At 39.8% G+C, this 13,749-nt stretch overlaps 1 protein-coding gene across 1 annotated transcript in view; it reads right to left on the reverse strand.

The window, feature by feature from the left end:
* LOC126092572 (polypeptide N-acetylgalactosaminyltransferase 35A) overlaps window positions 1-13,749 on the reverse strand; it is a 154,894-nt gene that overhangs the window by 40,023 nt on the left and 101,122 nt on the right. The window contains exons 8-10 of the mRNA XM_049908250.1: window positions 11,705-11,857; window positions 9,850-10,113; window positions 6,954-7,058 (exon numbers count right to left, since the gene is read on the reverse strand). Coding sequence (XP_049764207.1) covers window positions 6,954-7,058; window positions 9,850-10,113; window positions 11,705-11,857 — 522 coding nt within the window. The remainder of the gene's footprint in view (window positions 1-6,953; window positions 7,059-9,849; window positions 10,114-11,704; window positions 11,858-13,749) is intronic.

Genomic DNA, 13,749 nt, shown 5'->3' on the forward strand with positions numbered 1-13,749 from the left:
CACTGTTTCATCTCTCAAAGCTACCCATTCTTCTTCTAATGTATTTCTTTTTTCCATTCTTGTCAATTGTTCCCTAATGCTCTCTCTGAAACTCTCTACAACCTCTGGTTCTTTCAGTTTATCCACATCCCTTATAATGTCACCTTTTTGTGGTTTCTTAGGTTTTAATCTACAGTTCATTAGCAATAAATTGTGGTCAGAGTCCACATCTGCCCCTGGATATCTCTTACAGTTTAAAACCTGGTTACTAAATATCTGTCTTCCCTTTATATAATCTATCTGAAACCTTCCAGTGTCTCCAGGCCTCTTCCACGTATACAACCTTCTGTCATGATTCTTAATCCAAGTGTTACCTATGATTAAGTTATGCTCTGTGCAAAATTCTAGCAGACAGCTTCCTCTTTCATTCCTTACCCCCTTTCCATATTCACCTACTACTTTTCCTTCTCTTCTTTTTCCTACTATCGAATTCCAGTCCCCCATGACTATTAAATTTACGTCTGCCTTCACTATCTGAATAATTTCTTTTATCTCATCATACATTTCTTCAATCTCTTTGTCATCAGTGGAGCTAGTTGGCATCTAAACTTGTACTACTGTGGCAGGTGTGGGCTTCGTGTCTATCTTGGATACAACAATGCATTCACTATGCTGTTCATGGTAGCTTACCTGTGCTACTACTTTTTATTCATTATTGAACTTACTCCTGCTCATATGATTTTGAACGCATTCCTGTTGTTTCTTGAACATTTTTTTATCAAATTCTAAGTTGATTTTTTAATGCATGCATAGTGTATTATGTCACACAAAACAGCAAGTTATTAGCTAATAGGGAGTAAAGAGTACAAATTTCCTGAAGAGTTCTTGTTCTGCCGGTTACAAGTAATCCCATCCCATCCCATATTAACTGCGAGATTTTTTAAAGAGGGGCAGAATGTCAAACCGGCCGACTGGGAGCAGGAGATGCACCACAGGACATTTTAATTTCCACTGGCCTGAATATGATTTGATGGCACCCATTACAAAATATTACACATTTGAATTCCACAGAGCGAAATACAGAGACGTGCGATGGAAGAATGCTGTGTGAAGAGGCATGGCACTGCACTTCGGCGCACAGACTAAATAACAAGATTTACGTTTCCTCGAACATGTCTTATGTATCAGACTCTTCAGAAAGTCGTGCGCTACAAAATAAAGATATTTTTTAAAAGTTGATTTTTTAAATTTTTGGCGTCGTGCCTCAAACGCTCGAGGGAGGGGGAGCGCCACTATCTAATATTGTCGCAGTTCTGAAATATCGTAGATCCAGACCTGATGCACAGAGCAGTCTGAGTTGTAGTGGGGAGGTGGTAGTCTCCACGTGACCCGTGTTTACGTTAAGTGGTTTTGCTGTTTCCTCTTCGTTTATTGCTCTCACGTCAAATGAAAACAAAATGGATTTCTGTGGCCGGGAGCTATCAAGTGAATTCAAATACATTCACATATTTACACAAGGCTAAAATATGTTATTAGTTTCAGATTTTATTTTTTTCCATCTTTCTGACAGTCGAGCAGTAATCGCTTTGCAGAACAATGAAGTTATTTTTACGGTTTGTTAAAGAAATTTGACTTTTATTAATTTTTTCTGCTGAGACTGTCAATTTATTTGAAACGAAGTGTTTAATTCCACACTATTGGCTAGTTTCAACTGTTCGCTGCATTTCAAGTTCACGTTTTCATCTTCTAGCACGTATTGGATTATGCCATAATAAAGGACCAAACATGAGATAATATACTACTGGTACTCCAAGAAAATTTACATCTGAATCTGGACATACGAATGTGCACTTTAAGCCGAATTATGCATTTTAGTATGGTTCACAAAATTCCCATGCTCTTGGAGTATCCTCTAATGTCTTGTTTCTTTTATGGCATAATGTAAGATCTTTTAATGTTTTACACGTACAAATGTACGGACTTCCTGAGTCATCGTGGCTGCCCAAGCGCGGCGACACCTGTTATCTGGCGCCAACTGCTGAAATGGATCAATTTCTAACAGTTTGCGGGAAAATATTCCGAATGGTTGTTTGAAAAGCATTACATTCAAGTAAAGTAAATTTCCGTTTACACAATATGAACTCTGTGCGCGAATGTCTGATGAATTTCTTAAATCACAGAGCGTTTGACTCTCATTCAAAAATCAAATCTTTGAGGACGACCATTTAGAATATTTTCGAGCCCAGAAGATCAGACATTTATGTCGTTGTTAAAAATTTTACTGGCACATCTGTGTGATGTATCTTAAAGTGTAACACGCGCAAAAAAGATCAACATTATGTGTGAAAGCTTAGCTTCTCTTGCAGCTTATTAATCTTAGAGACCAATATTTTATGTGAAAGCTTTTCTTTTCTGGTAGCAACACTATGTATATTAATTTAAACCATTACTTTTTCCTATTTGTGTGTTCGCACTACTTAACAGTGATGTTGCTGAAACTGTAAAACTTATCAATCCTTTCAATGGTTGTGGTTTTATACACAGGCGTAGAATTTCCCGGCACTTTAGAAAACGAAACTCAGGGAACAAACACATTTCGTAAAGATGTCTGATGTGCAGCAACGTGTACACTGTATATTTTCGTATTATGGTAGTATAAATTCGAATTCCACCAAACACCACATGTTACTTTCCGAAAGATTGAAATCGAGATTACGATGCGCTTTTGTAAGCCAGTCGTAGCTCGTGTCAAGCGATCTCGGCAGCCGATGACAGCGGATATTCATAGCATAGGACACGTGATGTAGTCAGTCAACAGCACATTGATCTGTTCAGATTAATGCACATCTTTCTTCTCTTATATTGTAGCCGGCACAGTAACTGTTCGGTTAGAGGGTTAGCTGCCCCCTGTAATAAAAAAAACAGAGTTAGTGGATCAAGGGCGAACTGAAACGGGTGCCTTCTGACGTCCGCCCCGAGCAGTTGCAACGAACAAAATGTGTGTATATATATATATATATATATAAAAAAAAACAAAATAAAAATAAAAATGTACGGAGCGACAGGAAACTTTGGATAAAAACCGGACGCAGGTACCGGAGACCTCACACATACAATGTGGCAAGGATATCATATCGCGAGATCGTGTCATACGCTTTCATAAATCAACAAGACGGCAACCAGGTGTTGGCGTCTGGAAAAGGTTGTTTGGATGGCAGACTTAAGGGACACCAAGATTATCAGTGGTGGAGCAACCCTGGCGGAAGCCGCACAGACATGGAGCCAGTAGGCCACGTGACTCCAGAGCCCAACCCAACTGCCGACACACTATACATTCCAGCAGCTTACAAAGAACGTTGGTGAGGCTGATGGACCGATAGCTATCCACATCAAGCGGGTTTTTACCTGATTTGAGCAGCAGAATGATGGTGCTCTCCTGCCACTGCGACGGAAAGATGCCATCGCACCAGATCTGGTTGAATATGACGAGGATATGTCACTTGTAGTCAGAAGAGAGATGTTTAATCATCTGGCTGTGGATCTGATCAGGCCCAGGAGCTGTGTGGGGGCAATGTGCAAGGGCAGTGATGAGCTCCCACTCTGTAAATGGGGCATTATAGGATTCACTGAGGTGTGTAGTGAATGAGAGGACTTTCCCTTCCAGCTGCCATTTGAGAGTTCGAAAGGCTGAGGGGTAATTCTCCAATGCAGAGTCTTGAACAAAGTGCTTGACAATCGCATTTGCATCGGTAGATAACATGCCATTTACGTTAACATTGGGAACACCTGGTAGGGTCTGGTACCCAAAAACACGTTTGATCTTTGCCCAGACTTGGGAAGGTGACGTATGGCACCCAATGGTCAAGACGTATCTCTCCCAACATTCTTGCTTCCATCGTTTGATAAGTTGGCGACAGCAAGCATGGAGCTATTTAAAGGCTATCAGGTGCTCCAGGGAAGGATGCCACTTATGTCGCTGTAGAGCTCGCCGACACTCCTTAATTGCTTCAGCATGTTCCAGCGACCACCAAGGGACTGCCTTACGTCTCAGGCATCCTAAAGAGCGAGGGATTGTGTTTTCTGCCGAAGAAACAATTGTTGTAGTCACCTGCTCAACCATTACATCAATGTTACTGTGTTGGGGAGATTCAACAGTGACAGCAGAGGTGAAAGTTTCCCAGTCTGCCTTGTTTAAAGCCCATCTGGGCAAGTGTCTGTGGGCCTGATGCTGGGGCAGTGACAGGAAGATGGGGAAGTGGTCACTACCACACAGGTCATCATGTGCTCTCCAGTGGATAGATGGGAGAAGTCCTGGGTGCAAATTGATAAATCAATGGCCGAGTAACTAACATGAGCCACACTGTAATGTGTGGCGGCCCCAGTATTTAAGAGGCAGAGGTGGAACTGAGACAGTAAAGTTTCGACATCTCTGCCTCGGCCAGTAAAGCACAGTGCCACCCCACAAGGTGTTATTGGTGTTAAAATCTCCCAAAAGTAGGAAAAGTTTAGGGAATTGATCAATCAGTGCAGCTAACACATTCAGGGGTACTGCACCATCTGGAGGAAGATGTACATTGCGGACAGTAATTTCTTGCGTTGTCCTTATTCTGACAGCCACAGCTTCAAAAGGGATTTGAAGAAGCATGGTGTTACTACAGACTGAGTTTAGGACATAAACGCAAACTCCACCTGACACTTGATTATAGTCGCTACGGTTCCTGTAATATCCCTTATAGCCGTGGAGGGCGGGGGTCTGCATTGCCGGGAACCAGGTTTCCTGGAGGGCAATGCAGATAGTAAGTGTAAAGCTTAACAGTTGCCGTAGCTCAGCCAGGTGGTGGAAAGAACCACCACAATTCCACTAGAGAATGACGTCATCGTGAGACTGGGAAGACGGAACATTCAACGAGGCAGTTTACACCACAGAGTCACCTGTTCCCACCGACTTATTGCCTGAGCAGTCTATATCCATTGTGTCCGAGGGTCTGGTGAGAGCTAGGTCCTCAGCGGATGCCAGAATCTCCACCCCATCCTCAGAGGCAGAGCTTGTAGGTAGCGGTGGTGTGGTTGCCACCGCATTTCTTTGGTCTTAGGGGTCTTCTTTTTGGATTTCTCTCCCTGCTCCTTGGGATTCCCTGGCTGGGCGGACTTCACTGGATCTGTCTCCGGGACTGAGGATGAGCGTGAAGCCCTACGACCAGCTGCTTTTGGGCTCTTCAGCCACTGGTGGGTGTCATCTCTCTCACTAGCAGAAACATGGGAAGAGAGTGACCCAAGGGACCCCTTCCTAGCGAGAGAAGCCAAAGAAGACTTACGCTTCTCCGGATTAGAAGGGGAGACGGATGTCCCCGATGGTTGGGGGGGGGGGGGGGGGGGGTGTTGCTCCCGAAGTAGGTGGTGCAGGAGGGGATGTGCATCTACCCTTTGGCATACATGGGGAGTTAATGGTACAGGCATCAGCAGAGCAATCCCTGTGTGGTCAGGGGGCTACAACCAACACGGTATACGGCGGCGCCACCACAACGGACTGGCTAATGTGCTGGATATCAGGTGCAAAGAAGTCCATTGTCATTGTTGACGCAGAAAGTGCCACTGCATAATGCATGGCGGAAAACACACCCAGGAAGGTGCCCTTGCCCAAGAGATGGAGAATGAGTGGGACTGAAATGCGACGATGAGAAAGTGGGCTAAAGATCTCAATGCATGATGGACACGATGCCCTTCCCCAATTGGCTAGCTCTTCAGGAATATTTTGAAGAATGGAGGTCAAACCCTACAGAGGACCATCACGTAAAGGCCGAAACGTGTGAAACTCCTTTTAGTCACCTCTTACGACAGGCAAGAATACCTCAGGCCTATTCTTACCCCCAGATCCGCAGGGGGGAGGAGTGATATGGACCCCCTGGCATGTCCAAATATGACTCTGATAGGTGACACGTACATACGCATACTGTTTGATCACCTGCATCCATTCATGGCCATTGTGCATTCCTAAAGGACTTGGGCAATTCCAGCAGGACCATGTGACACCCCACACATCCAGAATTGCTACAGAGTGGCTCCAGGAACACTCTTCTGAGTTTAAACAGTTCCGATGGCGGATTTGTGGACAGCCCTGCAGGATTCAGGGTGTCAATTCCCTGAATGACGTACTTCAGACATTAGTCAGGTCCATGCCATGTCGTGTTGGGGCACTTCTGTGTGCTCGCGAGGCCCCTACACGATATTAGACAGATGTACCAGTTTCTTTGGCTCTTCAGTGTATATTGCATAGACCCTACAAAACTGTATTATGTTTGAACATGTAGCCATGTAATACATATTTTATAAACTCTATATTTGGCAGTTCATTGATTAATTCAGAAGAATAAACTGGACGCTGTCTTGATGTAAAAATTTGGATACGGCAAGAAATTATTTGATGGAAAATGAATGTTTTGTTGTTGCTGTTATTATTACAAATTGCACACTTATAATAAGTGAGTTTGATTATCAGATACTTGATACACATTGCCAAGAACTTTTATTTCTTTCTCTTTCATTCTTTTAGATACATGTTTATCCCCTTGCATCCCCCTGCTACCTTTTTCCTTTACCTTCCAACAAGTCTTTCATTTCTCTTTATTTTCAGCTTTTAACATAATGTCATCTCCTTCTTTATTTACATGTTTATTTTTTCTGTTGCCCAGTTTCATTATACATTTTGTATCTATATCATTAGTTTACAATGCAGCTCTTCAAACACTGCTAAAGTTTCTTATTATTTTCTTACTTAATCTCTCTCTTAAATCACATGAAAACATCTGATATCAAGATAATTTGTTTAATTCTGAATTGGTAATCTTCATGATCCAACAATATTTCATTATTAAGTGAAGATCATAAACAACAATGGGATTTTAAAAGACTAATGTCTTGTTTTTGTAAAAATGAACAAATAACATTATGATAAAAAAATATGAATAGAATTTTACCTGACCCTTGACACGTAAGCATGGCTTCAGTACCAGAGGAACACCACGTGTCTTCACATCATCAGCAGTTGTAGCTGCACATAAGTTAGTGTTGTTCAGCCTCATCTGCAAAATTAAAGGCATTACACACAGTTAACATAAAGTATTTTTAAAGAAAACAAAAAGTGTATCAAAAGATGAAGGAATTTCTTTTGCAGGTGCATGTAAACCATATTGGCCCAACATAAAAAATAATCATTCTCAAGGATTTCACTTCGACAAGGAACATGAAAAGTAAGGGGGAAGAACCAGAAAATATGGAAATATAAGCTGTCTGCCATAATAATAATTGGTTGTTTCTTAACTTTAAAATGAGGTCACAAGAACGAACACAGAACATCAAGTAGGGCTTGAAGAAGACACAACACTTCTATGGTCACACTTTTGTAGCTGGAAAGTCCACTGCAAAAAAGCATTTTCATCAAATATTCAAATGTAAAAGAAACATGTTTTTAAAATTCATTATTTACAGATGAATTAAAAAAACAAGCACATTGGGTCACATTGCTGAAAATTCTTATGCGCATGTCTTAGCATTTAGAATGTCAAAGGAAAAGGAATGGTCCAATCTAATGTGTTGAAACTTTCTGTGAACTTTTTGCACAGCAGGAATACAACCAATCAAATGTACTGTCAAAATTACAGCTGCTAAGACACACTGGTAGTATTTCTTCAAAATGTTGGCAACATCACTGCCCACCAGGCAGCACGAGTAATGCGCACCACTAGTGAAGCCAGAGCAGACTGTGCATGCACAACATGGCTGGTGCACTGCCTTGGCTGATGGTGCATCATTAAGCAGATAATAAGACACAGTACGATCATAATTTGTCACATGAGCTCAGTTTCTGTTGGCAGTTTCTCGGACACGATTACGTTTGCTTGAATTTGTAATTAATTTGGTATCCAGATATAACAGTAATTTGCCATTTCCTTCTGGAGGTCTGAGGTTCAAGTTACGACCACGGAAGTGTGCAGCAGCTTTCATCATGTACTACAAATGGACACAAGGCACTATGTATTCATAACCTCCTCTACTGATCCTACACATTACAAGTATTATAGCACAAAGTGTACGCCTGTGGCATGTATAAGGGTGAGTCAAATATAAATGAGATTCTTAACCCAAAGAGGGCAACAGTGTTACGTGATAGTTCCAGCCCGTCAGTATTGCATAAGGAGGTGAGTAATGGGGGAATCGGCCGAGCAGGGCTGCTCGCTTCCATCATTAGTCACTATTATAATGTCTGAGCGACAGGTACTGGTATCCATTGTGTAGTGCAATAGTATAAAGTTTCTTGCTTGGGAATGAGTAAAACCATGGGAAATCCTCAGAAGATTGACTGAACAATTCAAGGGAGATATACTTTCAAGATCTCTAGTGTTTGTTTGGCACATGCAATTTGTGGAGGGTGAGCACACTGAGAATGAGGGCCACGATTGCCGACTTCTCTCCAGCTTCACAGACGACAGCACCTTCTTACGTGTGACAGGCATCTGAGGTGGTTGAGATTGCAGATGAGATGGGGTAAGTTATGGAAGCACTTTTATCATTATTAGAGATCAGTACAAAAAGTGAATGATAGGTGGGTTCCTTGCCTTTTGACAACTCATCGAAAACTGAACCATTTGCAAGTGTGTGAATGCCTCTTGGCTGAATTTCAGGACAGAAACTTGTTCCTAACACACATTATCACCCATGATGAAATGTTGATGCATCATTAAACTTTAAATCGAAAGAAGTAGCCAAGGAGTGGAGAGAGAAGAGCACACCCAGACTGGTGAAAGACAAGTGAGAGTTGTCAGCTGGCAAGGTCGTGGCAACTGTGACTGGTGTGGCTTGTTGCAAATTAACTTTTTGCACAGACATTGGACATTAAATACTGTATACTACTGCAAAGTTTCAAGTGAGATTAGATAGGTATGTCATCACAAATGGTGTGGTTTACCAATGAGTTCTTCTGCAAGATGGTGTGCATCCCCATACAGCAATCCTGACCAAACAAAACTTGGAGCAACTCAACTTGAAAATGTGCCTAATCCCTGTAATTTTCAAGTCCGTGGCCCACTCAGAGCAGTTCTGGGGATCAAAGGTTCAATACTGATGTTGGTGTTGAAGCCTATTGTGCAATTGGCTTCAGACATGACCAACTTCATCTCATGAAAACAGGATATCAAACTTACCTACTTGCTGGCTAAAGTGTGTTTTGAATGCACAGGGCTATTTAGAAAAATGACCTGCACTTCTACTTTTTATTGTGAAATTAAAAAAATTAAAAAGCCTCATTAATTGACATTTGAAACAACCCTGTACATTTGTTGAATCCAGCATTTACTTCCCCTCATTATTTCAAATTTTCATGTCCTTTTCAACTGCACAAATAGTCTGTTAATAATCCTTCCACCAAGAATACACAAGCAGGCCACACCTGTAGTTGTGTGAAATATGCACATGTAGCACAATCAGTTTCAGCCTTAAGCTTCATCACTAAACACAGCAGGGAGGAGACCATCTCGTGTAAGGCTGCACAACAAGCCACTATTTTTAGCTCATAAAAGGTCTTGTGAAAGACATCTGAAGACTATTTGGAATACTGGTGGTGTTATAGATATTCTCCAATATGGAGGTTTCAGTTTGTATATAGCTGATGTGGCGATGTACGAGGTGCTGATATATGACGATGTTGATGGCAGTGAACAGAAGTAAGACTCAATATAGCGAGTCATTTCAAGGAATCATAAATAAGTCAAGGAGACACACACATATGAGTGCAACTTTCTATTAAAAATATAAACACAGAAGGGAAAACAAACTAGTCTGCAGGAAAATTATTATTTTATTTTTAAGTGCACTTACCAGGAACTGAGATGTATAATTGCGTGCTCGTGAGTGCCATGGTTGGAACTTTGCAAGCTGCTGCTGCTGCTGCTTTACTCTGCCTTTTGCCCATTTTGCTTTCAGTCTTGCATCATTATCCTCTGGTAGCCCCAGTTCAGGGTACACAGTATCCATGTACCATTTGAAGCTCTTGCAACCTAATCGCTGTCTTAATCGCTGTCTCTCGGATATATCACCAAATGATATATCTCTTGCATCTGGTCTGACTTTCAAGAAATAATCCTGCAGAGATAACCGAATCATCATTGTTACATAAACAACTAATAATTCAAGTGGCCATATAAAAATCCACTTTTGTTAAAGGATTCTTTAGGTCTGATAAAAGAGTTCTTTCTCAAGAAGAATGAAAGAACAGAATAGCAACATAGAATAATTTTTAACTATATATCTATGACATCAATGTGCTACTGTTTCGAGAAAGTCATATAATTCAATGGCAGCATCATCAGAGGCGGCCCAGCCTATTCATCATTGTGGTGCCTCCCCAAGTTATGCTGAAGTTGGGCTGACAAGCTCACTGAGCACTAGTATTCAGAAATTTAATGGATTATTAATTTTGTTTTAGTACTTACATAAAAATATGTTTCGTAGAATTTTCATTTATCATCAAGCATGCCACACTAAAACATATAATTAGTCATTCAACTGTAAAAATAACAACAATATTTATAGAAAATCTACTTTCCAAGCCTTATAATTCAAAAAATTCTTGACAATGACACTAATTTAAAGTAAACTTAAAGCAGATTCCACTTAAACATGATAGTCAAAAGTATTTAGATGTGAATCAAAACAACATGATTGACAGCTGAGTGTAGCAGGAGAAATGGCAGTTAGCAGTTTTGTATCATCAGCTATGAGGTGCTGTACTAAGTATATTCCTATTTAAAGCACATGCTGAGTTTGCTTTGCAGGATAATAATAGTCTTTTCCAGTGCTTGATATGTAAAAAAAGAGGTTCTTGTAGTGACCTACTGGGGGCGGATGTGTGTTTTTGAAGTTTTGGCTTCTTAAAATGCCATTTTAATGCTTTTCTGCACATTTTAAAAGTGTGGATACAACATTTTTACTGGTAGAAAATAAAGTTCTATCACACCACATCTAAAAAAAACTGTGGCTCTTTCTTCTTTTTCAGCAGAGGTACCAATATGGAGTACCGTCATGAATCGAGCAACTGGTCGTATCGCATTCCTATGCAATTTCACCACTACCTTCACATATTCTGAAAAAGAATCATACTGCACAGAAAAATAAAACATATAAAACAAAATCATAACAATAATGTTGAAGACAACAAATGTCATCCGCAGCTGACTGGTAACTAGCACCTGAGTAATAAGACAACTGTGGAAAAGACAGACGCTGTGACCAAACTCATGCTCTGATTAGTTGCTGCTACAGTAGCTGTTATTTTGATTCAAGTAGAGAAACCTGGTAATCACATAAAGCAAATCTGTTGCTCATGTTTACATGTAAAATTAATGTATGTCATATAGTGGCTATGAGTAAAAATTAATAATTAGCTTTGTGCTGTATTATGTTCACCCAACCCATGCCTCCCTCACCCTCACCCCCCCCCCCCTCCCTCCGGCACAAAAATGGAGCCACTATAACAGCTATGTTCATGTAGAAGAAAAACAAGCATTAGCACTTACATAAGGCAGAAAAAAACAGGAGATCCATCATCGACAAGAAATTAAAAATTCCATAACGCTCAAAAAGAGATCATTCAATGTAAAATGTAAATTCAGTTAACAGAAATAAAAAAAATATTTAACATTAAAAAATTTGGAAAACATAGTGAACCACAAACCTTATATTCATCCATCCAAACATGAGCAACTCTAAGAGAATTCCTAGTCATCGTATCTTCACCAGTAGGCGAACCATAGGGCCTCCGTTTTCTGAACACATGGCCAACACGTGAACATGGCACAATCCATAATGAACCACCACACATCCATACCTGTAGATCAAATTTCAGGATTATGATAATGGAATTGTTAGCAAATCTGAGCATGATAGGTTTTTTGCTGGTGATGTAGTTTACCCTAAGACCCAAAGCACAACACTTATTATTTGAAATCAATTTAACCAACTGCTTAGTGACACTTTATATGCAGATCATGTGCATTTCACAGTGAAACATAAACATCTTGTCTCACAACTTGTCTTCAGACTTATTTGGACAAGGAATTCATTTGAAATCTCTTGTAGTATAAATAGAGTAAACTAAATGGTTGTGATAAATCTTAGAAGCAGACTTTTGTGATAAATCTTAGCAGCAGACTGTAATTAGTGTTTATCAGTAGTTTTTGTAGCACATGAAAACAGTTTACTCAATCATTTATTCATCAACCATTCATCACGTAGATGGTATGGGTTTTGATGTGTGTTCAATAGTCAAATTTTACATTAAGAATCAGAAATGACATTTATATTTTAAATTAAAAATTAAATATTTGGTTTACAATACCACACTATTATAGAATTCTATTTCATAAACACAACTGTTGATTAATATGTTCTGTACATAACCCCCAAAGGAATTGTATTGTAGGTAATTCATTGCTAAGCATAATTTATTATACACCTTTATGCCATTATATTTGAAACTATTTTGTGACTTAAGTAATCTGGTGTATTTTAAGTTTATGTAACCTAGTATATTGTAAGTCTGTGTTATTTCTGTTCTTTGTTCCATAATCTTCTATACATTAAAGTCTCTGGCTGTTTATTTACTGAGAGCAGAGAAGCTTTATATAGAGGAAAGGTGTAGTTAATATTTTTTGTTCTTTGAAATGTGGCAGCCTGACTATGTAGGGAATGCCTGTCATCATTCTCACTGCCCCCCCCCCCATGCATGATGAACACTGTTTTCACATCAGGAGAGTTACCCCATATGATATTTCTGTAAGTTATTGAGAGTGGAAGGAAGCATAATACGAAGACCAAAGCTGTTCCTTATTGACAAGGGATTTAATTTGCATGGTAAGCAAATCAAACATGATATTTTAATGCACAATTTGCCTTGTGTTCATCCCATTTCAGTTGAGAGTCCAAATGAATTTTTAGTAGTTTGATATTCACACTCATTTATCCTTTCACTTAATTCGTAGAGACAGAAATATAATGTTCCAGTTTTGTTTCTATATGGCAATATTTCACGTTTGTTTAGCCACTGGGGTAGACATATCCACCACTCTCAGTGCTTTCCCATTCACTTTGTCTATATTAGGATCAGTTATTATGTGGGTTGTCTCATCAGCATATCTTACTGTCTAGTAGGGCAAAGAATTAGATCAATCATGCAAATAAAAGATAAAAAAAGGGCCCATGAAAGACCCTTGTGGCACTCCTATAGTAACAGGTAGTGCAATTTATGTAGAATTATTTACAATGACAACTCTCTTTTCCTTATCTACCAGGGGTAGAAGTAAGAAACCAGAATTCGGTTGCAATAATTACATGTCTGTTGTTTGAAATTGATAAAAAATATTTTATTCAAAATAATCTCCATTGCCATTTATCCAATCTCTCCAGAAGGCTATGAATGCCAGGCCTAAACATGTCTTCTTTTGAAGCGAGACAGTCAGCAAGCCATTTTCATACGAACTAAAGCGTTGTTCAGCGTGAGCGAGTCCCAGTGATGCAAACAGATGATAATCGAATGGAGCCAAGTCTGGAGAATAAGCCAAATGCTCTAGTATTTTCCAGCTGAACATCTCGATTGTTTTCCTGACCTGTTTTGCTGTGTGTGATGGGGTGTTATCACAGAGCAATATTACTTTGTGTTGCCGTTTTCCATATTCTGGTCATTTCTCATGTAATGTTCAATTTAAATTGATCATCTGCTGT

This window comes from Schistocerca cancellata, chromosome 7 (genome assembly GCF_023864275.1).
Source record: "Schistocerca cancellata isolate TAMUIC-IGC-003103 chromosome 7, iqSchCanc2.1, whole genome shotgun sequence".
In the NCBI taxonomy this organism is placed as follows: Eukaryota; Metazoa; Arthropoda; class Insecta; order Orthoptera; family Acrididae; genus Schistocerca; species Schistocerca cancellata.